This window comes from Plectropomus leopardus, chromosome 16 (assembly GCF_026936395.1).
Source record: "Plectropomus leopardus strain MGB_pleo_1.0 chromosome 16, ASM2693639v1, whole genome shotgun sequence".
Taxonomy (NCBI): domain Eukaryota; kingdom Metazoa; phylum Chordata; class Actinopteri; order Perciformes; family Serranidae; genus Plectropomus; species Plectropomus leopardus.
Window position 1 is genome coordinate 11,692,555 of NC_142191.1, and position 24,647 is coordinate 11,717,201.

General features: G+C 36.4%; 3 protein-coding genes across 9 annotated transcripts in view; 2 read left to right on the plus strand and 1 right to left on the minus strand.

The window, feature by feature from the left end:
• ylpm1 (YLP motif containing 1) overlaps positions 1-13,508 on the plus strand; it is a 36,487-nt gene extending 22,979 nt beyond the window's left edge. For 5 of the 7 annotated variants that reach the window (XM_088089528.1, XM_088089529.1, XM_088089530.1 and 2 more), the window contains 3 exons: positions 366-487; positions 704-882; positions 1,361-1,672. In XM_088089528.1, coding sequence (XP_087945654.1) covers positions 366-487; positions 704-850 — 269 coding nt within the window. In that variant the 3' untranslated portion in view covers positions 851-882; positions 1,361-1,672. Of the gene's footprint in view, positions 1-365; positions 488-703; positions 883-1,360; positions 1,673-7,303; positions 7,692-13,370 lie in introns of those variants that run through there. The other 2 variants (XR_015779169.1, XM_088089533.1) reach the window with 2 other exon arrangements.
• LOC121955219 (prospero homeobox protein 2-like) lies at positions 3,819-11,047 on the minus strand. The gene is made up of 4 exons (XM_042503069.2): positions 9,482-11,047; positions 8,590-8,691; positions 7,236-7,430; positions 3,819-4,456 (listed from the first exon to the last, which is right to left on the minus strand). The coding sequence occupies exons 1-4, from the start codon at positions 10,763-10,765 to the stop codon at positions 4,289-4,291; spliced, it is 1,749 nt and encodes a 582-aa protein (XP_042359003.2). The 5' UTR covers positions 10,766-11,047; the 3' UTR covers positions 3,819-4,288.
• On the plus strand, positions 13,489-24,205 carry LOC121955220 (dihydrolipoyllysine-residue succinyltransferase component of 2-oxoglutarate dehydrogenase complex, mitochondrial-like). Its single transcript, XM_042503070.2, has 15 exons — positions 13,489-13,587; positions 17,045-17,078; positions 17,368-17,410; positions 17,693-17,757; positions 17,847-17,921; positions 18,048-18,103; positions 19,003-19,111; positions 19,439-19,585; positions 19,709-19,782; positions 19,876-19,973; positions 20,199-20,329; positions 20,465-20,538; positions 20,638-20,721; positions 20,864-21,031; positions 21,846-24,205. The coding sequence occupies exons 1-15, from the start codon at positions 13,525-13,527 to the stop codon at positions 21,978-21,980; spliced, it is 1,356 nt and encodes a 451-aa protein (XP_042359004.1). The 5' UTR covers positions 13,489-13,524; the 3' UTR covers positions 21,981-24,205.
• The last annotated feature ends 442 nt before the right edge of the window (positions 24,206-24,647 follow it).

The following is a 24,647-nucleotide window of genomic DNA, read 5'->3' on the forward strand; positions in this document are numbered from 1 at the left end:
CCTGGCTGCTTGTCATGCCATTGGAATTTCAAAATAAAGGTATATCTGATATACATTTATGGATTGATGTTCTCACTTTGCACTGATGATATTGTGTCATTGATCATTGAAAAACTTGATGGATCTTTACCACAGTCAACGGTAATTTCTACACGCTGGGCAAATGAGGAAGGGAAGTGAATAAGAAAACCTGTAGTGTTGATGTGATTGTCAGATGTTCGTGAACGTGACTGTGTGAAACAGGACGTCGCTTAAACAGATAATGCTGTTTGACTAGATGACTTTTCACTGATAAATTAATGTCAGGATGATGAGGTTAAAGTTTTCATGGGACTGACCACAGCAGCGATCTTCCATTTCTACAGACAAGTTGGACGGTCTGGGGAGCGGCGGAAAGAGGAAACGTGAGGACATGGGAGACCTGGAGGACTACCTTCAGTTACCAGACGACTATGCCACACGCATGTCGGAACCAGGAAAGAAAAGGGTAAATTACTACACTGTACCACAGAGCTTTTGCTTCGGTTGTATTTAAAAAAAAAAATACTGTATTGAATACTAAATACTGCAAAACCAGGTACTCCACGTTAGTTTTGAAACACACCATTTGCATAATATTAAATAATGTAACTGATTAAGTGATGTACTTTTTTTCCCACTTGCTGGTCATGACGCAACACCCTTTTTTTTTTTTTTTGTCAAGGTTCGATGGGCTGATCTCGAAGAGCAGAAGGAAGCAGATCGAAAACGCGCTATTGGCTTTGTGGTGGGTCAAACGGACTGGGAGAGAATAACAGACGAGAGCGGACAGCTGGCACAAAGAGCTCTTAACCGTACCAAGTATTTTTAAGAAGATAACTCCTTTTTTTCCTTCATGTAAAGGTATGTATGCTCCTCTTCTTCTGTACGTTAGGATTAGTGTAGGTGTTACTGTTGGCTGTCAGCAGTTACTGATCAGATCTGTGTTTTAAATAAAATTGGTGACTAGTGTCACATTTGAAATATTTTCATACTAATACACTTTTAATCATTTGATGTTTTTCTTGAATGCGAGCTCACCCTTGTTCAGCAAGCCATTTCTTCTAAATGGCTTGTCTTTTTAATATCCGCGCTTAAGTGCAATAAATAGTGAATAAAATGTTTTTTCAAAATGCTAAGTTTGATTGTGATCACATTTTAAAAAACGCCTGTAATGACTTCTGTAATGACACAAATACAGTATAAAGGGATTGCTATCATGATGTCTGAATATACCTGAATTCATTGGGAAAGAATTTTCATGGCAGATTAAAATTTACCTTGATCACAAACAAATATGTCTTCGGCCAAAGGATCAATAACATTTTTTTTCTTTCTGCAGGTTTCCAGACTGTGAAAACACTGAAGCTTACTTGTGGTGAAATAAGAGGCTCATCGACCGATAGTTATAAAATTCTTTGTTATTTCATTGATAAGGATGCAGTATATGTTTTGTTTCTTATTATTTTTAAACAGGCCCTATGGTTATTCACTGACCAGTTTGTAGTTTATAAATTTGTGCTTTTTCTGGTCATGCATTCTGTTTTCAGTCATGTCTCCCGCTGTTTTCTACTCTTTATGCTTCTGTACTGTTTACCTGTAGCACTGTTTCTGTGCCCATGCATTAAACACAATAAAATATTTCACAAAATTACAGTAAGCTGGGGAGTCTTTCTTGCATTCAGGCTTACAGCCTGAAGTGTGTTTGCCTGCACAACAGTTAAGAGGAATGTGCTAGAAATAAATCAGTGAAGCTTTTTTAAGCCAATGTGACATTTTTTAAAGGGTAGGTTGTGTATTTTTTTTATCATGGAGCCAATTTTCCTATGTTTTTGTGTGTAGGTGACTATCAAGAACAATGTTTTTTGAAATTGGTCAAATTTTTAGCAACAGTTCTGGCAGGCTGCAAAGTAGCTACATCGTCAGTGTACGTCCATCAAAAGTGCTTGTTTTGCCAGACAGGCTCATATTATTATTCTAAGTATCTGAGAACATTATGGAAAGGATCCCTGGAAAGATAGACCTTACTGTTAAACCAAAAACCCACTAGGCGTCTAGGCACTAAATAAGGTTGAAAAATATAAAACTTGCCCTTTAAGGAGGACTGTTAACAGGTTTAACACTGTGAATGGTTAAATGAGGAGAATGAAAGAAAGAGAGTAAATGCTGATGTGAAATGTGTGTCGTGGAGCATTTTCATGAAGAAAATTTACATGACTCACTGCACTTACACAAATTTTAGTTTAAAACGTTCTTTAATTTATGGCATCTGAACCCCCAGTTTTACACCTCTGTGGCCCCCAGTCCCTTGATGGTGGCACATTTTGTCCTTATCTTAGTTTTTTGTCAATTAAATAATGTGAAATATACAATATTGTGAGAAAATTGCACTCGAGAACAAGGTGCCAATTTTAAGAACCCTTGTAGTTTGAAATAAGGCTGTTTTTGTGAGAAAAATGCATGTGTTTTTTTGGGGGGGGGGGCTGAATGGGTTTGAGTGTCAGAAAATGAAATGTTATAGAAGTTCATGATTGTAGGGCTGAAATGAACCACTGTACTCCGTGTTTATCACACGCAGGTTTGGTAGCTTCAAGGGTTTGTCAAGAACTCTGAAAGATGCGAGGTTGTCATGGTGAATGAAAGGGAAGTAAAGTGAGCGATACTGGGGACATCGGGGCTCAAGTGAATACATCCTGGTTAAGTCAAGCCTACGGTGGCTTTTCATGACAAAAATGATGTGTTTAGTTTTATCTTCTTTCTTTTTTAAAAAAAATCTTGCCATTGTTTTGAAGCATTTTTACTTTCAAAGTAGATACAAAAATTAACCTGTACCACATTCAGCTGATTATTAGTTTACGTGATCTGCACATTACCAAAGCCTGAAATTAACCATTACATTAATTTAACTGAGGAAGAACAGTCCAAATGAAGTGAAGAAGGGACTGATGGATGCGTTGCTCGCAGCTGTACAATTCAATTTTATACATTTTCAGTTATTTAAAAAAATAATCAATATGCTGGTAAATGTTGATACTGTGGAAACTCCCCAAACTAAGTAAATGAATGGGTAATGCTGGATATTAGCAGAGATGTACACTTTACTGTCAGACTGTGGTTGTTTGCCTGTTTGTCGGGAGGCAGATCACTGCTGCTTATGTTAGGAGGACAGTTTGCAGCTCTACTTCTCAATTACTCTCAATTACAACATGTATTTCATGTATTCTTCGCAGTGTTTGGGGTTTAGATTTTTTTGACAACGATTCTTAAAAAAAAGAAAAAGGCGCCATGCTCCCTTTAACACATCTGTATACTAACAAAATTATTTTTAAGCCATTATTTTAATGTTAACAAGGTTGCATGATGTTGCTTTAATATTCTAGAACTTGCCTGTTTGACTTTTTTTCTGACTCACCGTTGACAGCAAGTTCATTAAAAACAAAATAGTGCATATGTAGTTTTTTTGCATTGCTTTTGAGTTTTTTCAGTAATTTAAGTCATGCTGACAGTCAGGGCTAAAATGTCAGCAGGTGTGTTCAGTTTTTAATATGAATTTTATATTTACAACCTTTGCACGTGTGAAATAAAGGGTCCAAAATTTTCACCCATGAGGAATTTTCTGATGGATTATCGATGCCTTTACGGGAGTAACTGAAGACAAAACAAGGATCAATGAAGACCAAACACACAGAAGCACTGATGAAGACCTGTTTGATTTGTCCTTCGACAGCCAGCCACAGTGGATGGATGGATCCTCATGGTAAGTATGGACGAGACACAGAAACGCTGCTATTTTTAACAACAGAGAAACATCATTTACTGATTCATGTCAGAATTCATGTAATTTCTATTGTACAGTATATCTCTTGTACATACATACAGACTGATAATAATGAACATATGCTGAATATTAAACTTTCTTTTCTTATGTGGTGTGGACATTGTTTTGTTCTAAAAGATGTTTTCTGTATTTCTGTATTTCACGGATAAAACTGACTCACAATCAAAAAAATATGTGTTATTGCTATATAATATGGTTAATATAGCAGAATAATATTGTGTCAAACTACCTCACCATGCAACAATAACAGATGCCTTTGATAAACTCAGACATCAGTCTGCCCTACTGGAGATGTGCAGCCATGTACGTCACTGATCTATTTGATATTATAGCATGCTCTTCATTTAAATCTAATAGTTTGCTAATCAAGGCACGAGTAAGTCCACATTGTGACAATGACCACTGTGGCACCTGATGTCTCCTGGTTGGTTCTCATCCAGAGCGTTGGCTTTTAAATTCAGCTGGTACGTCACTGTCCAGTTTACAGATCACCTTGTAGATCGCTTTCTTCCATGATGGATCTCGATCCTTTCCCATTGAAACAGAAATGTAAAACTCTCTCAGTGTAATCTCAGCAACTTCCAGGAATCTGTCAGGAACCTGTGAAGATTAGAAACATTAAGACCCTTTACAAACATCATGTTTATGTTACTTAATCAGAATCAGGCTCAGAAAATGAAGGTAAGTAACAAGACAATTTTTTAGTAAAGGCAGTACAATTATTAAAGAACAATATTTAACTAGTTGAAATTATTAACAAAAGAACTACAGTACTCACAGCAGCAGCCTACACCTGACTCTGCTTTTATTTTTATTTAATGTGAACCTTCAGTGGGTCTTTTCTGTTTTCATGTACTTTGATATCTATACAGATGTATCTTGTAACTATTATATTTTTTATTTCAAGCAGTACAGGAGGTGGTTGTGTCAACAGCATTGTGTCTCCAGGTTAAAACTTGCTCTCAAATGTACAGTCAGCTTCACAAATACCCTCAAGCACAGGAGACACTGCGTCAGTGTGGTGCAGTAATGTTACATAATTCTCATCTTTCTATTATTTAAACCTTCACAGAAAGGTACAACTCAGCTGCAATCAAACTGTTTTTAAATTAATCTTATTTAGCACCAAATTCTTCAAATATCCCTACCCATGAAATTACGATCCTTACTGAAAACTAGAGCCTGACTTGGTTTTTAAGGCCAATATTTAAAAAAAATACAACAATGGCATATATATATATATATATATATATATATATATATATATATACACACACACACACACACACATACCATAATAGTTTAGCTAATTCAGAAAAACTAAAAAAAAATAATCTCAAGTGAATACATTGCACCTCTTTAAGTATTAAATTAGTATTAGCTATTTTAAAGTTAAGACTATAACTTGGATGGATGGACTATAATGACCCTGTGGCATTTATAAATATCAGACTCTAATGAGTCATTTATTAAATCTTGAGCACACATTTGTGCTCCCCAGAGGATGGACCCTTTCTATGTTCGATATTTGATGTGCTCAGTTTTGGACACAGGTTATGACAGAATTTGGCAAATATTCTACAGTTTGCTGAGGCCTTATCTCCCACCTCAAGACAATTTTTTTTAATTTTGAGCACCTCCACCAACCTTTAAATGGATAATGGAGTATTTTTAACCTGGGCCTCATTTTGGAACAACAGCTTTTGACTGTCTGAAAGAGCTGTGGCCACAGCATCATACATGGAAACAACAGACTTTCATTCCAACTCTCAAATTAGCTTTTACTGTTTAAGTTGTGTGAAGACCTGTTTGAAACAAAGAGGACAGCTAGTGTTTGCACTCTCTGCATGTTTGAATTCAGCTCCCACACGCAAAACCACTGCTGGGTGTGTTCATGTGTGCTATCTATTAAACAGTTTGAAATTGACAGTGATAATCCTGAGTTGAACCTGAGACATGAACTAAAGTAAAAAGGAGTTTACTCTCTTTGGTGTTCTGGAATTTTTGGTGCTTCACCCAGAGTATAATCACATAATTGTCATTTTTACTACATTTTGAATCCTATCCAAAATTGCACGTCTCCAAAAAGTCTCTTAAAAGCCCTATAAAGTATTGAAAGTTTTATATTTCATTTATAAAGTCTTAAATATTTTCACTTTGCCGCTGCAGGCAGTCTGATAAAATGAGTCAAATAGAATTTAGAATTTTGTAAAATTTACTGATAGAATGTTTTCAATCTAATTGCAGGCTGTCTGGAGATGTTATTCACAAACAAACTAAAAGATTTAAACTCCTAAGGGGGATATTTCGTCCTTTTGTGGTGCTCAGTGACTGATAAATTGTTGATTTTAGCAAAAGAACTTGTATATATTTAAAATATTACTCCATTCATCTGTGGGTTTTTTTCATATCCAGGTCCAATTTAATTAAAACATAATTAATTAATTCTGTCTGTGTCATTAGGAACTATTGCTATAAGCTGCTGGGAACTATTTTAGTTCCCTAATGAGTAGGCCATATCATCACTACTAATTTTCTGTCATCCTTTTGTACTTTTTTCAGTATAATGATAAAACAGGTTTTAAACAGCATTCTGTGTGGTATTAAAAATGCCTTTTAAAGTTTTAAATTTAACCTAGTGTACCTGCGGAAAACTTGTTCAAACACTTGAGTCAGTGTCAAAGTGAATCCTTTCAATATGTGTGATAAGTTTTGCCTGTTGGAGTGTAAAATACATGCCATACCATATGTATTTGTAATAATAAGTTAAAATTTACAAGCTCCTGGGTCATCTCCAAGTCAACATTAGAAATAAGGTCACTGTTTAATTTCCATATAGTGGATTTAATTTCAAAAGTGGGTGTTTTGTAAGAATAATTAAATGTTAAAACTGAATATAAATACCAATTTTAATAAGTTGGATACATTTTAAAAAATTAGCCACCTAGCAACCCAATTAATTTCTGTGGTTTATGCATCATGTTTGAATCATCTGCATGCATTAATGCATCTAATGTTGCCAATAGTAGACACAAGATGCAGGAACTTTGCCTAAATCGAAGCATGCCTTTAAACTATTATGTTTGTTTTTTAGCGTCTGTACTTAAGCAGTTCACATGTATAGTCTTGTAAAGCCACTATAATCTATACCAGTTATAATGAGAAGCAGTGAAATGAATTAAGCTTTGAGACTACAGAGAAATATGAAGTGCAACACACACACACACACACACACACACACACACACACAATCACATCTCACAACAGTGAATGGTTTTGGACTGCACATAATGAAAAATTCTGTTTGATCTCAGTCAGAAATCAGCAGAATTTTGTCCGTTGAGAGCACAATAAGGATGACAGTGTGGTGTCAGTTTACCTGGAAGTCGTTGGCTTTGTTGTAGTGCATGTTGAGAGCTCTGAAAAGTTCTGATTCTCTCCCCACAGTCAGACCTCTGACGTCCACCACTCCCTCTGCGAGAGCGTGCCGGGCAAACTTCTCCATCTGGATGTAGTAAAACTCCCTGAAGTTACTGAACCACTTGATGAGCTGAGAGGTGATGCAGCGTGTGAACTGAGGACGAAACGCAGCAACAGGTTAGTGAGACGATCAAAGTAGGCGCGTTAACATACTGTAATTGATTTGTCTGATTGTAAGAGTAAGGCTCCAAAACATATTTTACAGTATTAAAAATATGAAGCAAATAAAATGCGAATAAAATGTATTTTTATTTGTCACCATTTTTACATGATTTGCATTTCAAACAGAAATTCAATAGTGATTTAAAGTTGTTAATCTGGATCTGATCTGTTGACAAATAAAAAGCAAAAACTATTAACTTGTCTAATGGATTCTTTTCATAGGACTGGTTTGAGATCAGGCCATACATTAAACCATATATGTTTTTAGACTGATAAATTGATTTAGGTGGAAGATTTGTAAAAGAATATTTTGGTACATTTATGCAAAAGTCATTCATTAATTGAGTTATTTATGTATGGATTTTTTTTTTTTTTTTTTTTGGCAGCTGACATCTAAATATTTTCTCTCAGAAACAGCAATAATGAAAATTGCTGCAACTTTTCCAAGATTGTACTGAATGCAGCACATCTAATTTTTTTCACATTAAAATAATGCAACTTTTTGGAAAAAAAAAATATAACCTATAAAAATGATGCGAATGTGTAAATATATGGTCTCACCTAAATGTGAATATTCGTTGGTTTCTTTACTCCTGTGACAGTAAACTAATTAGCTTTGGGCTGTGGACAAAACAAGATGTTAGGACACCATTTTGGGCTTTTGGAAACACTGGTCAACATTTTCTGCCATTTTCTGACGTTTTATTGACCAAATAAGTAGTTGTTTAATCTGGAAAACAATCAATAGATTAATTGACAATTTGAATTTTTATTAGGTTCAACTCTAACGTGGGGCTCAATACTGTCATAATCTGCATGAAAGTTTTGTTTTTTTTAAAAAGGCCTATTCAGTGGCAAATTAATTTTTATTTGGCAGCTTTTGTCCTCCATAGATTTCCCATAAGAAAGCACAAAAAAAAAATCTATGATTTAATTCAAAATACATAAACTCCAAAATAGTGGTGAATGCTATCCACCTGTATTTTTACAGTAAAATTAAGTCATGTTTTGTAAATATAACACATTAGACTGACACAAATGTGTAAAAGAATTGCACCCATGCTCAACATGTATTGCATGTATTTTCTCACCTGAACCTCGTGGAAACACATCTTCAGCACCAGCGAGCTCGGGTAGCGAGTGTAGAAAAACATAAGCTTCGCTTTCTTCAGATGGTTAGTGGTCAGACCCTCCTAAATGCACCAGCGTTAAAGGTAAACACACTAAATACTAGACAAATTATTACAACTCGGACAAATACAGAGACTACAATTTTCTTTATCAACGTAGTTTTCTAGACATTTTTCCCTTTAAAAAAGAAATCTAATAATTTTTTGAGTCTTGTTTGAGTCTGTAAAATGCAAAGATGTAGCCTTTTTAACCATTTGAAGTATCTGGTCAGATCCCTCGTCTGATTTCTGTCAAGAACAAAAGTAAAAGGCAATTAGCAACTTTCCAAAAATTTAAAAAACCCGAAAAAGTGATACAAGTTACATACAATAATTTTAAATACATGACTGTAATAGTTATAATTGCAATTTTCTGGACATTTGCCCTTTCTCTTTTGATCATTTCTCTCTTCCTTTTCTTTTGCAGGTAATATCTCTTGCAACCATCTTCTAATTCTTGCAATCTGCCAAGTTGCTTTTTGCATTTTTTTGCATTATTTTAAGAGAAATCAAACCAATTTGCTCAGGTTTCAGAAGTTTTAAATGTCTGTGAAAGGTGAGTTTTCAAAGGGTTTAAAGAGAAAGACAAGTATTGTGATAACGTTATTGACACAGTCTGGGTGGTTATTTGGATCCCTGAAAGCCAAAAGAAGACTAATTTCAGGTATGTAAAGGCAGCTGTTTGAGAAGCAACAATGAGGAAAGATATTTTCTGTCACTGCTGATTACTTCTTAAAGCCACAAGAAAACATAACAAAAGATTGAATAGAATTGAATCGAAGACTACATCTGCACAGAAGCTTGTAAAGGATACGTTCATCATGTACAGCTTGTTTTTAACCAGGCAATCTGATTCAATCTTGACATGAGGGAGACACAGGCTCTCCAACAGGATGGGATCCACCGACACAGTGGATCTGGAGTTGACCTTCGATCTCACCTTGACCGAATTCCAACGTGTGTCGAACTTTGCAACCTCAGAGCATTCAACATGTAAGCATCTGAGGGCATGATGACGGGCAGTGTTGTGATTCCTCTCAGACGTTTGATCTTCACGCAGAGCGGAGTCACAGCCGAAGGGGACCGGAAGTTTGGGACGAGCTCTTGATCTGGACTGGAAGATCAACTTGTCAGCTCTTTCCAGTCGGGGCTTTTGCACCACCAGAGACAGAGCTTCTGTCTGAACATCTGGGACTTGCATTTCTGCATTCACACAACAGGATAATTTATCATCTTTACCAGCTGATGAGTTAGGAGGTGAACCAGTCTCTATGTTTCCCTCGTCATTTGGCGATGTGTGTAGGATCGGCATGCTTTTGAAAATAGAGTCAACACTCCTACTGACAGCTCTGGACAGTTCGTACTTCAAAACATCTGCCATCAGCTTTATCCGCTCAGGTTTGGATTGGAAGTAGTTCATCAGCTTCACCTTCTTCCATCCTTGATATTTTCTTGATCTGCCTTCAGACTCACTTAATGAATCTGTAAATGGAGATGTTTCAGAAGAATCGTTCTGGGTGGGATATTTCTCGTCCTTACTGCTGTCTGTTGTGTTGGTTACTCCAGTACTGAGTTGTCTAAGGTGATGTTGCACCTCAAGCTGCTTCCTTGTCACCATGAGCTCCTGATCTTGAATCTTTTCACTCTCCTGCATGCCGTCTGACTCCTGATTCATCCTCACATCTGTGCAGTGCATACCAGGATAGCTGGTCATGCCTTTGATGATGTTTTCTACTCTGGCACGCTTTGCTTGATGGCCGCTGTTTAAGCTCCATTCATGGTGACTGCAAGAACTGGATGCAGGAGACGAGTGCTTTCTCGTGGGTAGATGTCCAGTGAAGCTGTTTCTGGACGGACTGAGCTCCAGCTGGCTGGAAGAGGTCAAACTTGAACCAGCATCACTGCTGCTGTAGTAAGAACTATCTGGTAGTATTTTTATGTCTCGTCTGTCTTTGTGTGAAGACACAGAAACACCTGACACATCTGAATTTGACAGCATGGGGTCTGGTTGAACAGAGGAGAGATGATCTTCAGTACAGCCGTCAAGGTGAATGCTGCTGGAGGAATACATACCTTTGCTCCAAACATGTGGATTCATACTTTAGTTGGAAACACAAGACGGAGTTGGAAGCTGAAAAGAAAAAAACAAAAAACAAAAAAACATCAGCATTAATTATATAATGCGGGTGTTCTAAGATCAAATCTAAGAAATCTAAGAAATCTAAGATCAAATTCTTGGAATTCTTAGAGAAGTCACAGTAACAAACAAAAACTTTGTTTATTTGCACAAATGTGGATCTGAATTGCCTTGCAAATAAAATCAGAATAATATTCAGTATTTTTCTGGCTAATTATTTTATTCAAGTGACCTGAAATAAAAGTATTTCTAATAATTATAATAACAACAACAACAACAATAATAATAATAATAATAATAATAATAATAATAATAATAATAATAATAATAATAATAATGATAATAAATGTTATTTATATAGCACCTTTAAAAAATGCAGTACAAAGTACTTTACAATAAGGGCATTGTAAGCACAGTGTTTCACATGAAAACCAAACTATATTTGGTACATCAATTTTTTTTGTTTGTTTGTTTTTAAAACTAGCAGAGAGAACATTTTTCAAATATTTAAATTGTTTTCTCTGGAAGTAATTTTTAAATTTATTTATTTATTAGTGGTGCTATATTTAAATTTGAGACTTGATTCAAAGGTTGAGATGAACAACTTGCATTTCAGTTACATATGACAGAGTAAAACTAAAACATGTAGCTCATAAAATACACATTTACATGCAGTGTTATAAAACCCACCTGTTGCCTGTTGAAAAGGACCCGATGAGGCTGCAGGTCTGGAGCTTGCAGCAGGAGGAGTGAGTCGGGTTCTTGTCGTGGTCCAGCTGAGAGCCCCTCTGAGAAACAGGAGGTGTGGTCAAATATGCCAACCTATCCAATCCTTACCCGCACATAATAACATTAAATATGTTATCTAAATTGGGCAAACCACTGTCAATGGACCATATAAGGAATACTATTCAATTAGATCTATATTTTTTATAATTTTTTATGCTGAAAAGTGAAGAATTAGGGACTGTTCTTTATTTATCAGAACCCTCCCTAAAGCTAGGAATATTTTTTTCTTGTGCCTCCCTGAGTGACTTGGGGAAAATGCATGACCCTCCCTCCACTATAAATTAGTTGTTATATTTTAAAACCATACCCTTTGATGATTGAAATTTAAAAGTTGAAGACGAAATCCTGGAGTTGAAAAAAGGCTCAGATTTTTCATTTTTGTCATGCATACTGGTTAGGTAGTGCCAACACTTTATTTTTGGGGAAAATTTAAACAAGACATGTAGAATAAAGGTATATTGATGAAATATCACTACTTTAAACTCAGATTTATTATGTTTTTTTTCTGACAGAAGCGTTTGTCCCACATAACGTGTTCAAGGGCCATCAGAAATTTTAAAATTCAATGAATGTTTCTGTTTTAAAGTTTCTGACTATGATAAATGGTGTAGTTTTGGCGGTATGCATTCAGGGGCATTTAAAAAAAAAAAAAAAAAAAAAGGCAGTAAAATAAAATATGGCCATTTAAAGTTGGCCAAAATACCAAAATAAGACACTCAAGTCCCTCCCCAATGCACAAAAATATTTGACATGCCTCACTACCCCTTACCTTCTTCTTTTCAAATTGTCAACTTTATTGAAGTCTTTGGATTAATTAAACATCATATGAAGAAAAAAATCCACCCTTAAATATGAAAAATAAAACCATCTTTAAAAAAACACACAAAAAACAACAACCAAACAACAGCAACAACATACATATCCCAAACATAACATAACAAAGCATATCATTGTCAATTACAAAAAGGTAAAATAAAATAAATATATGAGTCTTCCTACCCTAGCATGTTATAGGAACCTATTTCCACATTTATATAATAAAAAAAATATAGCCAAACATGATAAAAATTTCCCTTTGTTATCGCTATCATTAATTCAAATGAAGGCTTCAACTTTAACCAACACCCCCTCCATTCTCACAAGTTAATAAAAGTATCTGTACCAATGAACAATTAGAAAGTATGCATTAGTACTATAGACTGTATAGATTCATTATATTTTATAATTTTTATATTATATTTTTTGTTTTGTATTATTTTTATTTTATTTATTATTTTATCTTTTTTTAGTTTTATATTTTTATTTTTTTCTTAAATTTTATTTTTTAGGTTAGATGTTTATATACAGTCTATGATTAGTACCGATTACTACTGAATGCAGGCAATAATACTGCTAATAATAATAAGCTTTATTTGTATAGCACTTATCTAAACAACATTACAAAGTGCTTCACAAAGTGCAAAGAATATACAAAGAAATATAAAAATACAATAAACAAAACAATGTTAGGAGCTAAGATTAAAGTGCAGAGGACATAAACACAAAATTTACATATTATAAATATGCAAATCGGTCATTAAAATAAAAAGCTTTCCTATAAAAATGTTTTAGGCGTCCGGTATGCACATCTGGACCGTAATGTGCAATGGTACACTCCAGTTACATGTAAATGAATGTTAATATTTTAAAATCTGGAAATAATAACTTTTATTTGACCTACTCACGATGTTTCTCAGGTTTTAATTCATGATGTCCAGTATTATTTTTTTTTATCCAGCTCCATCTCCCGCCGTCGGGGACTCCGGCTCCCCCCGCCCATCCAGCCGCAGTGGTTCTTCCCACTCGGACCGCCCTCGCGCCCTGAAGCAGCGAACTTCCGGCCCGCTCCTCCAACTGCTGTCAAAGTAGACACACAACCGTCAGCCAGCGCTATGTTATCACGGTCCAGATGTGCATACCGGACGCTTGGTCGCTCTCTGTCGGCGGTGAGCCAGGTAGGTTGGAGGAAAACAGTGAACTGAGCCTGTGTTTTAACTCTGAAACGGTCGGGACTGATTCAAACAAGACACAGTTAGCTGTTGGCTAGCAGCCGTTAGCTTGTGAAGCAGGGCCTCGCCTACAAGGACAGACTGTGACAGCTTCAGAGGCAGACAAGGAGCTCAGCTGAACAGTATCACATTTGAGTATTTCACTATTAAAAGTGGGCTTTATTTCAAGATTAAAAACCACATGTGAAGTTAGCTTTAGCGTGCAAGACCTAACAAACTCCCTAAGCTAGCTAACAAGCTAAGAAACTATAATCTGTCCCATAGTATTGGCTTCTCTGTTAAAAACTGGTCACTACACGAAGCAGTCTACACAGGGCAGAGTTAACATGTTATGGTGTCGTGTGTTTGTCGGACTGAGGTGTGTGGAGCTGCCCTGACAGAAATAGCCCATGCCGTGTTAAATAGATGTCAGTGTATGTGCTGTCTGTGAGGGGATAACATGACTCTGCCCTCACAAGCTTCAGCTTTCTCTTTAGTGCTTTAAGCGCTGCTGAGGCTGAAACATAATAGAAGGTAAGTTAGAAGAAAGTAGAAGGGAGATTTACTAGTTTTTTTTTTCTAAACTTAGTTTAAAGAAAATAAAATTTGTCCTTGATCCTGCTACATGCTTGGAGTTGAAGGATGAGTTGATTAAAATCACCAGCTACTGTGAAAGATCATGACAGCATTAAGTTTTGTTTCTTGTCAGGGTCTATTTATACTTCAAGGTGACTAATTTAAGTGTTTCGAATTGAATATGACCTGCATAAGGATAAGGAGACATCAAATCATTTGTCAGTTCACTGGGGTTCCTGCAGATCCTTAAAATTCATAAAAGGCATTGAATTCATTAATCTAAAAATAGGGCCTTAATTGTTATTAAAATGAATTAAATTAATCAAAGTCTTTTAAAAAAATTAAAATTGACATGACAAGTAGGATTTTATGGACCATGTTTTCAGATGTTGCATTGTAAAATCTCAGTGGGAAGTGGGAACATGTACTTTTGGTTAAATCAATCCTCAAATTCTTCCTCTTAAATTGTCATGGTGGGAATCCAGACCATAGGATCTCACATGGAGAGTGAAAAACACAAAATTGCCAAGAAAACCAGTCAGAAAATGTATTCCCACTTCAGTTGGTAAACCAAATAGATTAATTATGCAATAATATGTTCTATGTCTTCCATGTGTTCCACTTGGTTTAGATAATCTAATGTTTTCACAGGACAAAAATGTCATGTCCTCTGTTACAATGAACACTCGGGCAAAATTATCCTTCACTTTTGGTTATTGTAAAATTGGTCTTAAATTTCATCTGGAGAGGCATTAAAAAAAAAGTCTTAAAAAGTCTTAAATCTAATTTGTCTAAAGTTGTAGGACCCCTGTAGGTACACTTGGCTGCAAGTAATACAGACCAAAACAAAAGCTCTGCAGTAAAGCATACCTTTATGAAGGCCACAATGTTAAGTTTGTCTTAAGGGCCTATAAGGTGTTGATTTAACTTCACAGTTGTTTTGGAGGCTGTAGTTTGTGGTGCTGTTGAGATAAACTGAATTTTAGTCCCCCCTCATTAAAATAGAAGGGGTTGATGGACTTAGTTACCAGTTTCTTTAGTTACACTTATCTTAAAGTTTGGTCATTTCTGAAGCTGAAGTTTATTGTGCTGTTGAGTTGTATTGTATTAAGTACTTTCTGTTATTTTGTCCGCCCTATTTTTAGCAATAGGGGTAGGCTTAAAAACAGAAACACCCGTCATTGTAATGCAATACAGTTCAACAGCACCACAAACTACATGCTTCACAGTCATACAGTTAAACCAACACCTCCAGAATATTATAACCTGTATGGATTGTTGCTGGGCAGATGCATTAGACATCATAAGTTTGTAGGGTTTTTGTTGTTTTTAAAAAAAATATATATTTATTGTATTTATTTCTCAGGGACAGTGCATATTGATAAACGTTCCAGTAAATATGCCAGAATTACTTAGGAGGCTAGTTTTCATTTGTAGTCCCCGGCCAGGTAGTTTGGCCACCTAAAATCATGATACAAGTTCAAGAACATTAATCACGATGTAAAACATATCAATTATTAGACAGACAAAAGTTTGGCACAGACAAATGCAAAAATAAAAGCAGAATAAATTACCGTTCAACAAAGCGTAAAATTATTAATTCACATCGCAACAACAGACATAAGCAAAGGTAGATATGATGTAGTATACCTAATAAACAAGCATTTGAGTGTATAACAAGGGGTGCAACTAATTATTACTTTCATTATCATAAAGTACTTTTGGACTTTGGACTTTTGATTGACAGATCAAATAATTGTTTCAGGCACTGATTTATTGAAGGCAGGATTTGTTACTACATGGTACTGCATTACTTTACTCATCCCTCCAAATGCATATCAGTAACAGCACAAAATATTTTAAAAAATCTTTAGAGTTCTGATAAAAGAAACCACTTGTGTACAGAATTAAAAAAGTACATACAAGAGGACTGAAGTCAGAATTAACCAAAACATGTTGGCTGTTCATCAGCCAGGGTAATGCTGTCTTCAGTGGTACATAATAAACACCAGTTGTTCTTGTGAGTCAGAGCTACAAACTATCAAGAATCTTGGTGGAGGCATGTGTGCATAGCTTTGATTTACATCAGAAGATTTGATCCATTTCTCAAAACACCACCCTCCTCTGGCATCCCACATCTGAAGGTTTGGGTAACAAGCGACTCCACCAGAAAACATCAGCGTAAAAGCAGCCAGAGCCAAACAGACGTCCTCACTGAGGCTTTGCCCTCAAAATACCTACTCACATGACTCATAACACACAGCAAAGCAGCACAGTTTACAGTCAGAGTTGGAAAATCCAGCAGTTTAACGAAAAGCAATAAAGGTTCAGATTTTACTCGTCAGTTTATTTAGAAGACTTACACTTAGGCTTCCCACTGTCATGGAAAACCTGGAAAAGTCATGAGAAAAGCATGTTTTATAGAAAACTTTAAAAAAAAAAATTTAAAAAAATTCTTTTTTTATAAAAAAGAAAACAGGTGTGGAAGGCATTCCAAAAAAAAATAGTTGAGGTCCTTGAAAAGTCATGGAAAAGTTTTGAAATTTTGTCCATGACAATGTGTGAGAACCCTGTACACTTCACATAAACTTGTTCAATTAGCAAATTAAATATGCTCATAAACAGTGAAACATTTGTGTTAGATTTAGAAGAACAGAAGGTGGCGTTTTAGTGCAACAGACACAATGTTTTAATTACATTATGATGAGGGCAACTAATCAATTTCACATTAATTTTATTTAAAAGCTGCCAATAAAGGGTTGTCAAAACCAGAATAAACTCACAATAAATATATACAACTAAGTGCATATGAAACTAATTGTTACTGCTTTGCTTTTTGTCTTTTCAGGCCAATAATGTGCTTGTCCGACAAAGTGTATCAGGTAAGTGTGCTTCTGGTGAAACAGACTACATCTGTAGCTGGATTTGAGAACCTCATCAGTAATGCAACATCTAAAACCGCAGTCTTAATGTTGCTGCTCATGAATAAACAGTCTCTGAGTAGATCATCCAGAGCAGAATAAGTGATGCGTGTTGAGTGACTGAGATGACTTCAGGAGCCCACAAGTGGTTAATTGCAGCTCTCAGAGACCTCCACTCGTATCTCATGTTAATGCCTCGAGAGAAGCTGCTGTTGTTGATTTACTTTCTTTTCTTTTTTTTTCTCTCAAGGCCTCCCTGTCTGCAGCCGGCTAGTTTACAGGAATTCTCAGCTGTAAGTGCTCTTTCTTGTTCTGTTGTCTGTCCTTGAATGCCGCTTAGTAGCCACTCTTCAGCATTATCAAGATCTGTCTATTTTATTCATCCACCAGCTGCAAACCTCTGCAGCAAACCTTATTTTAAAGGGGCTTTATGTTGTGTGGAATAAAGGTAAAAAAGATAAGGAAGTCATCCACGTTTTAATCAGTTTTATGTGTGCCTGTGTGAGCATGATCATTTGGTTTGTACTATTGCATTTATCTAAAAATACTTTTTGTTTTTTTTGCTTGACATTTAGATGTGAATTTCCATCATCAGCGAATGTCCTCCACATCAGATACTTCAAGACGTCTTCTGTTCACAGTATGCTTTTCAATAATTCTCAACATTATGTGTGAAGATAACTTTGTTCAGTGTTTAACTCAACAGCAGCTGTTTTGGTTTTTGTGCAGGGGATGAGGTTGTCACAGTCAAAACTCCTGCGTTCGCAGAGTCTGTTTCAGAGGGGGATGTGAGGTGGGAGAAAGGTTAGTATAAGTTATCATATTTTTGGTAAAATGTTGTCAGTATTTCACAGGTGCCAGTGTTCCATATTGTGTAGTAATCATATCTCTGCACATAAAAGTATACTCTCTTTCTTTGTTTGTGTTTAGCTGTGGGCGACTCAGTGACAGAAGATGAGGTGGTGTGCGAAATTGAGACTGACAAGGTATGAACAAGAAGGAGCCTCAACTGTAAGATAATCTCTGATTTTTATCTATTTTTCCTTAAAGGGGTCCTATTATACGTTATGATTTTATTTCCTATATGATGTTAAAATGATAAGGGCTATCTTTTTTTTGATACCGTCATCTGTACCAGACTTGCTATTGCAAGTGTTTCCATTACATAACCTACACTGCTACATGTAGCTACATGCTAACATCAGGGAAACATATGATACAGGTTTCTACAATGATGGTGCAGAGATGCCGTAGATACCGCACCCCAAGATGACAGCCTTTATATTCAATTTAATTGCTTGTCTAGAGCAAAAGCCCAAATTGTTTTGTAGATTCCAGTTTTACTTCTGCAGTATACAGGCCACCAAATATGCACAGTAGTGTTCCCACTCTGCTCATAGACTTACACTGTAATAATATCTTTTGGGCCACTGGGCACTTTTTTCCACTGTGGAAAGTGGCCACTAAAAAAAATATGAAGCAAGGCTGTGTTTCCAGGGGCCTGAAAGACACTGAGATGAGGGACACCAAAAATGCTGACCAATCAGTATAAGAAAATGAAGTGTTTTTGATCATTAAAGCCAAGGTTGGAAATTCTGTCAACCTGCCACTATGGCTAGTGGATTCCAAAATTTACCAGCCACTCAATAGATTACCATTGATTTTGTGGCTGGTAAATGAAGTAAATCTAGCAGCCACTTGCATATTTTACCAGCATTTTGCTGGTGGCGGGTGCTAATTTCTAACACTGATTAAAGCGTGTAAACATGTTCAAGTAGAAAATATACAAGCATGAACCTAAAAATGGGCACAATAGGTCCCCTTTAAGAAGATTGTGAGAAAATCACCGGTCTGAACAAAACAAATGTCTATTTTGAACTTCCAGACCTCAGTACAAGTCCCCGCTCCGGCAGCCGGTGTAATTGAGGAACTGCTGGTGCCTGATGGAGGGAGGGTAGAAGGAGGGACGCCTCTCTTCAAACTCCGGAAAGGAGGTGAGAAAAGTTTACCATCAGATATATTTTTAACACTGAAGCAAACAAACTTGTAGGCATAGTTTTGTGCATGTTGGTGGCAGTGTGATAACTCAGTTTCAGTACCAAAATAGTACTTTCTTGATACTTTACTGTGTTGAGTAGAAAGGCAGTTTTGTCTTGACACAAAACCCCTAACTTTCCCTTAATAATATAAAGTAGAAAATTATCAGGATATTTTTAAATTGGGGAATGATTTGATTTTTTATGTTTTGTACTGCAGAGACAATATTTTAGAATGTATTCAATTATCTTAGCTTCGACACTTCTTTACTTCTGTCTCCTCAGCTGTTGCTGCCAAAGCTGCTCCCTCCCCAGCTGCAGAGGCACCAGCTGCAGCCCCTCCACCTCCACCACCACCTCCTCCAGCTCCAACCCCCACTGCCATGCCTCCAGTGCCCCCAGTGCCACCACAGCCTGTCCAAGCCAAACCTGGTATGCCTCCTTCTTTAGAATATGAATCTATATGGTGCAAAAAGTATTAACTATTATTGTGCAGTGTATATCTTAGCAGGCCACCAGCAATGTTTTAATGTCTATCTGTTACTCTTCATAAAGTTTCTGCCATCAAGCCGACAGCTGCAGCTCCAGCACCAGCTCCTCCTGCAGCAGCAGGCAGAGGAGAAAACAGGGTAACACACATGCACACACACTTGTTTCATGGATATGTTTTGTTTTATTACAACAATACTAGAAATAATGAAGTTTGTTCTGCTTGTGTTCAGGTGAAGATGAACCGTATGAGGTTGAGGATCGCTCAGAGGCTAAAGGAGGCTCAGAACACCTGCGCAATGTTGACCACCTTCAACGAGGTGGACATGAGGTGAACCACTGCAAAGATTATGCTTTACTTTGTTTATAATATTTACATTGGTCTAAACCCTGGCCAATTAGGACTATAAGCCTCAATACAGAAGAACCTGGTTCTTATATATATCATATTTCAATCATGGGATATATTTGATTCAGGGGACTTCCTTCTTCTTTTTTTTTTAAAGATGTCTCCTCACTAAACAGATTATCTAATATTTCCTCAATTTTGCTCCAGTAACATTCAGGACATGAGGAACATTCACAAGGATGCTTTCTTGAAGAAGCACAACATCAAACTGGGATTTATGTCAGCGTTTGTGAAGGCTGCAGCACACGCTCTGACTGAACAACCTGCCGTCAATGCTGGTAAGACAACGCTGACTCAACTCTACTGAGTCAAACTTTCCCTAAAGGAGATTCACTTCCTGTTTTGCAGTGAGCATAGTCAGCTGTCATAAATTTTGACCGATTTTATTTGCCAAAAAAATGTTTTCACTACAGTTATTGATGATACAACCAAAGAGATTGTCTACAGGGACTACATAGACATTAGCGTCGCTGTGGCAACTCCAAAGGTATGACTTTTGGTTCTAGAAAACTAAATATATATTAAAACTGTTGCTTTTAAATGCTGTGTCACATCTAATACACCTAAATAAAATGTATTTGTTTAGGGGCTTGTTGTACCTGTGATCCGTAACGTTGAGACCATGAACTTTGCTGACATTGAGAAAACCATTAATGCACTGGGGTTAAAGGTAAAAAAAAAACAAACTTTGTTTAATAGGTGTTTAACATTTTTCTTTTTTTTCTTGATTGCTATGTAAGTTTTATATAAAAATCAATATTTATTTAATTAATCATGGAAATGTGACAATAATTTGTGCTGTGTCGCCTCAGGCTCGTAACAATGAGCTTGCTGTTGAGGACATGGATGGAGGCACCTTCACCATCAGCAACGGTGGCGTGTTTGGCTCCATGTTCGGTACGCCCATCATCAACCCCCCCCAATCTGCCATCCTGGGCATGCACGGCATCTTCGACCGACCTATGGCCATCAATGGCAAGGTGAGAGTTGAGCGTCTGTAGACACAGGTGTCAAAATTGTTTGTGCATTTCAAAAGAAACAATTACACAAATTATAATAGTATTACTAATAAAACGGTGAAGAGTGATTTTTAGCTTGGAATACACTGTGTGATTTGATCCCATTTCTGACACAATTTTTAAGTCGCACAAGCCATTTTACCGTTTTTCTCGTGCAGTGTGCAGGGGAGAGCGAGGATCGATAATGGCGAGCTGATGTTAGGGTGAATTTCTGACATTTGAAAAGTCTTTCAAAAACTTAGGTAGAGAGCAATGAGCAACTTCAGAAGAAATTACCCAAAAATTAACAAAAAAAAAAATTGAAAAGTCCAAGAAAACTTACATGAAAATTAGAAAAAAAGGTTAGGTCTGATTTTAAAAAAGATAAATAAAGATTTTAAAAAATTAAACAAAAAAATGAAGAAAAAAACAAAGAATGAAAAAGGCAAGAAAAAGGTGCAATAATAATAATTCTGTAAAATAATTAAAAATATATAATTATGATAATTATAATACAGCTTCTAGCCAGGTTGACCCCCCCCCCCAAGATGTTGAATGTTTAAATACTAGTGAAGGTGTTTGCACAAGAAAAGTGATGTCGATCCAGGTTTCAAAGGGTTTAATAATAATAATTAAACAGTACAGTAAATTAAGATGAACAAAAACAAAATCTGTACAACAAAGAGGATGAAGCTGGTCAGACCTGAGCTACATATTAACATGGTTCTACTGATTTTCCAAATCTGGCACACATGTTTACAAGAGTAAACAATAAAACTGCTCTCTGCATTGGCAGGTTGAGATCCGGCCCATGATGTATGTGGCGCTGACGTATGACCACCGACTCGTTGACGGCAGAGAAGCGGTAACTTTCTTACGCAAGATCAAAGCGGTGGTGGAAGATCCACGAGTGCTGCTTCTGGATATGTGATGTTTCTACAAACACATTACTCTTATTTAAAGTATGCATCTTTAAATGAACTCCATGTCACCAAACACGCACAAGTCATACAAAGTCGCCTACACAACTACTGTTGTCTTTTTAACAGTCTGACTGGACTGCGGGGGAGATACTGGGGTTGTGTTCCAACTCTCACATAGAGCTTAAATACGTGGTATTATCTTTAGAAAATATGCTAAAAAAATGGGCTTTGGCTAGATCAACAAAGTAAAAAAATTGCTTGCCATCTTCTGTCTGTTAATGAACATTTGAATTTCACAAAGAGACAAACACACATTTACTGTACAAGTCTTAAGAAAAAAAAGGTATACACACAGGCATAAAATGATGTGGAGAACTCAAAGACAGGTGTGTGATTATACCCATGTGCTCTTCAGATTGACACATGAAGTAGCAGATAAACACTCCTATCACATTTGTGTAATTATGAAACAAAATGGCTTTTCCAGGCAACAGTTGGCTGCATGACTATCTCCCCTGCTTGTTAGTTGATGCTCCTCCTGAGCCACTTTTTTTCCACAACAGGGCCAAGTAGAGCTCATAAAGTAGTTCAAGATGTTTTTAATGTAAACACAGGATTCCTTCGTTTGCTGCTAGTCATTGTTAGTAGCTATAGCCTGGAAAAAGGAATCAGCAACCGGTAAAGCAGGTTTTTGTATGGAACATGTGTATACCGGCGCCATGTTTGGAGGTAACTCTGGTTATGTTCCTGCTTCGCACAGTCATCCATGTCCTGTATCATTTTTAATTTTGTTTTTAAGCATCAAAGTCTAGACATGCTGATCAAACTGTTTGGAGCTTTTAGTAAAACAGACACATGAATTCACTGTTTATTAGCAGAAACTGTACAAAACACGAACCAAACACTAGTTGTTTTTTTAATCTGTATGTAGAGTGGTACAGGAATGAGTCCTAAAATGTGGAAATGAATCAGCATTTTTGCACTTCGGTCCCTCGTTAGTGAGTGTTAAGTGCCTGAAGTAAGGTCTGTGGTTAACAGAAATGCATCAGTAAATACCCCACTAAGGAATTTTGAAGCTTTTGTATGTCTAAAAAAAGATGGTAACTAACAATTGACTAAATCAGACTACAGGACGTCGTCGTGCCAATCGTGGCTTTACAGGCTCATGGGGCAGTGATGTTAAAAAGGCATGCATCTGTAGTGCAGTTAGTTTATTGCCTCACATTTGCTTTTTATGTTTGGCGATTTCATTTATGTTTCACAGGGTTCCCACAGTCATGAAAAACCTGAAAAAGTTAAGTAATTATTATCTTGTTGTACAGATCTGGAAAAGTCATGGGATTAGTAAAAATCATCGAAAGTTTTGGAAAATCAATGGAATTTTATTGGGTGTGATGAAGGTAATTTTTACATTAACCTTACAGAGATGACCTTCCACGTAATGTAACGCAAGGATAAATTTATCATTTATCGCTTCAGAAGCTACTGCAAATCAACGTTGCAATGAACAACTGTTGTATTGAAGGATATCAAGTCAAGCAGATTAAGTCAAATCACTAATTTGCTGCTTGTTACAAATATAAAACTCACACGTTATCATTTTCTATGACTAATACTGGCCAAGCCTTCCCCTTTAACACAGGTTGCGTGTTTTTGTGACTTAGTGTGGCAGCATTTGTTATGGAGAGTGAGACTCTCCTGAGTGTATCTGTGTAGAAAAGAACCATAACTGGCAAATGCAGCAGATAGAGTGATGCTCATGCTTTTCTAAGATGGAAAATTTACTATTTATCCATGAAAAGTTTTGAAATGTCCATGAGAATGTGGGAGAACCCTGGCTTCAAAAATTATAACAGCGATGTAAATTCTTAATGGTGTAAGATTATCTTGCTGAACAAACTGTGCAGAAACTTGTTTGCCACAGAGCTTATTTCTTGCAATAATCTAAAATCCAGTGGAAAAATCCCATGGGCTTTTTGTTGAGGGAACTAGGGTGACACTATCTTTAGGGCTGCCCTAAAAGAAAACATCATTCCTGCAGCACTCTATATACTTGATATTGTTTATGGGCAATATTTTGGGAGTAATGTTCAAACCGCACAATTTGGCAGCAGATTTTTATGTTGAACTCCGATGTTGGACGAGATTTGCATTGCGCTATCCTATATATAGTACTTGTATCTATTTAAAGAAACAATTTTAAACATTAAACATCTCAAGAGTTTTATGTAAATCTGTCTTGCGCATTTACTTCAGAAACTGTGTACAGACTTGCTGTGTCACCAGTAGTCTAAAAGTGATTTAAAAAGAGCTGGAAAAATTAATACTTTCATTTTCTTTCAGTTTACGTCAAACTTTTTTGATGCATTAATTAGCAACATGACTTGTGTCTTCATGTTTCAGCCTCTCAAATATGACATTTTTCTGTTTTAGCTTGTCTTATATGATTGTAAATGGAATCTCTTTGGATGTTGAATTGTTGTTTGCACAAAACAAGAATAGTTGAAGATGCCATATCCAGCTCTGAGAAGTTTTGATGGGCATTTTTAACTGTTTTTAGAAGTTGTAGATACCAAACAATGTCAAGCACACACTGTACCAGACAAACTGTTGACTACGTGTTTCAAGTTTCAGCATCTGAGAACAGACTTGTCTTTTCGCGAAGGACCAGGACT

What these genes read in the sequence shown, in the direction of transcription:
- LOC121955220 (XM_042503070.2), top strand. Translation starts at nt 13,525, where the DNA reads ATGTTATCACGGTCCAGATGTGCATACCGGACGCTTGGTCGCTCTCTG. An exon ending in CTCTGTCGGCGGTGAGCCAG is followed by an intron (nt 13,588 to 17,044) that starts GTAGGTTGGAGG and finishes TTGTCTTTTCAG; the next exon opens with GCCAATAATGTGCTTGTCCG. An exon ending in ACAACCTGCCGTCAATGCTG is followed by an intron (nt 20,330 to 20,464) that starts GTAAGACAACGC and finishes TTTTCACTACAG; the next exon opens with TTATTGATGATACAACCAAA.
- LOC121955219 (XM_042503069.2), bottom strand. Translation starts at nt 10,765, where the DNA reads ATGAATCCACATGTTTGGAGCAAAGGTATGTATTCCTCCAGCAGCATT. An exon ending in ACAAGCTGTACATGATGAAC is followed by an intron (nt 8,692 to 9,481) that starts GTATCCTTTACA and finishes TGGTGCATTTAG; the next exon opens with GAGGGTCTGACCACTAACCA. An exon ending in ACAAAGCCAACGACTTCCAG is followed by an intron (nt 4,457 to 7,235) that starts GTAAACTGACAC and finishes TAATCTTCACAG; the next exon opens with GTTCCTGACAGATTCCTGGA.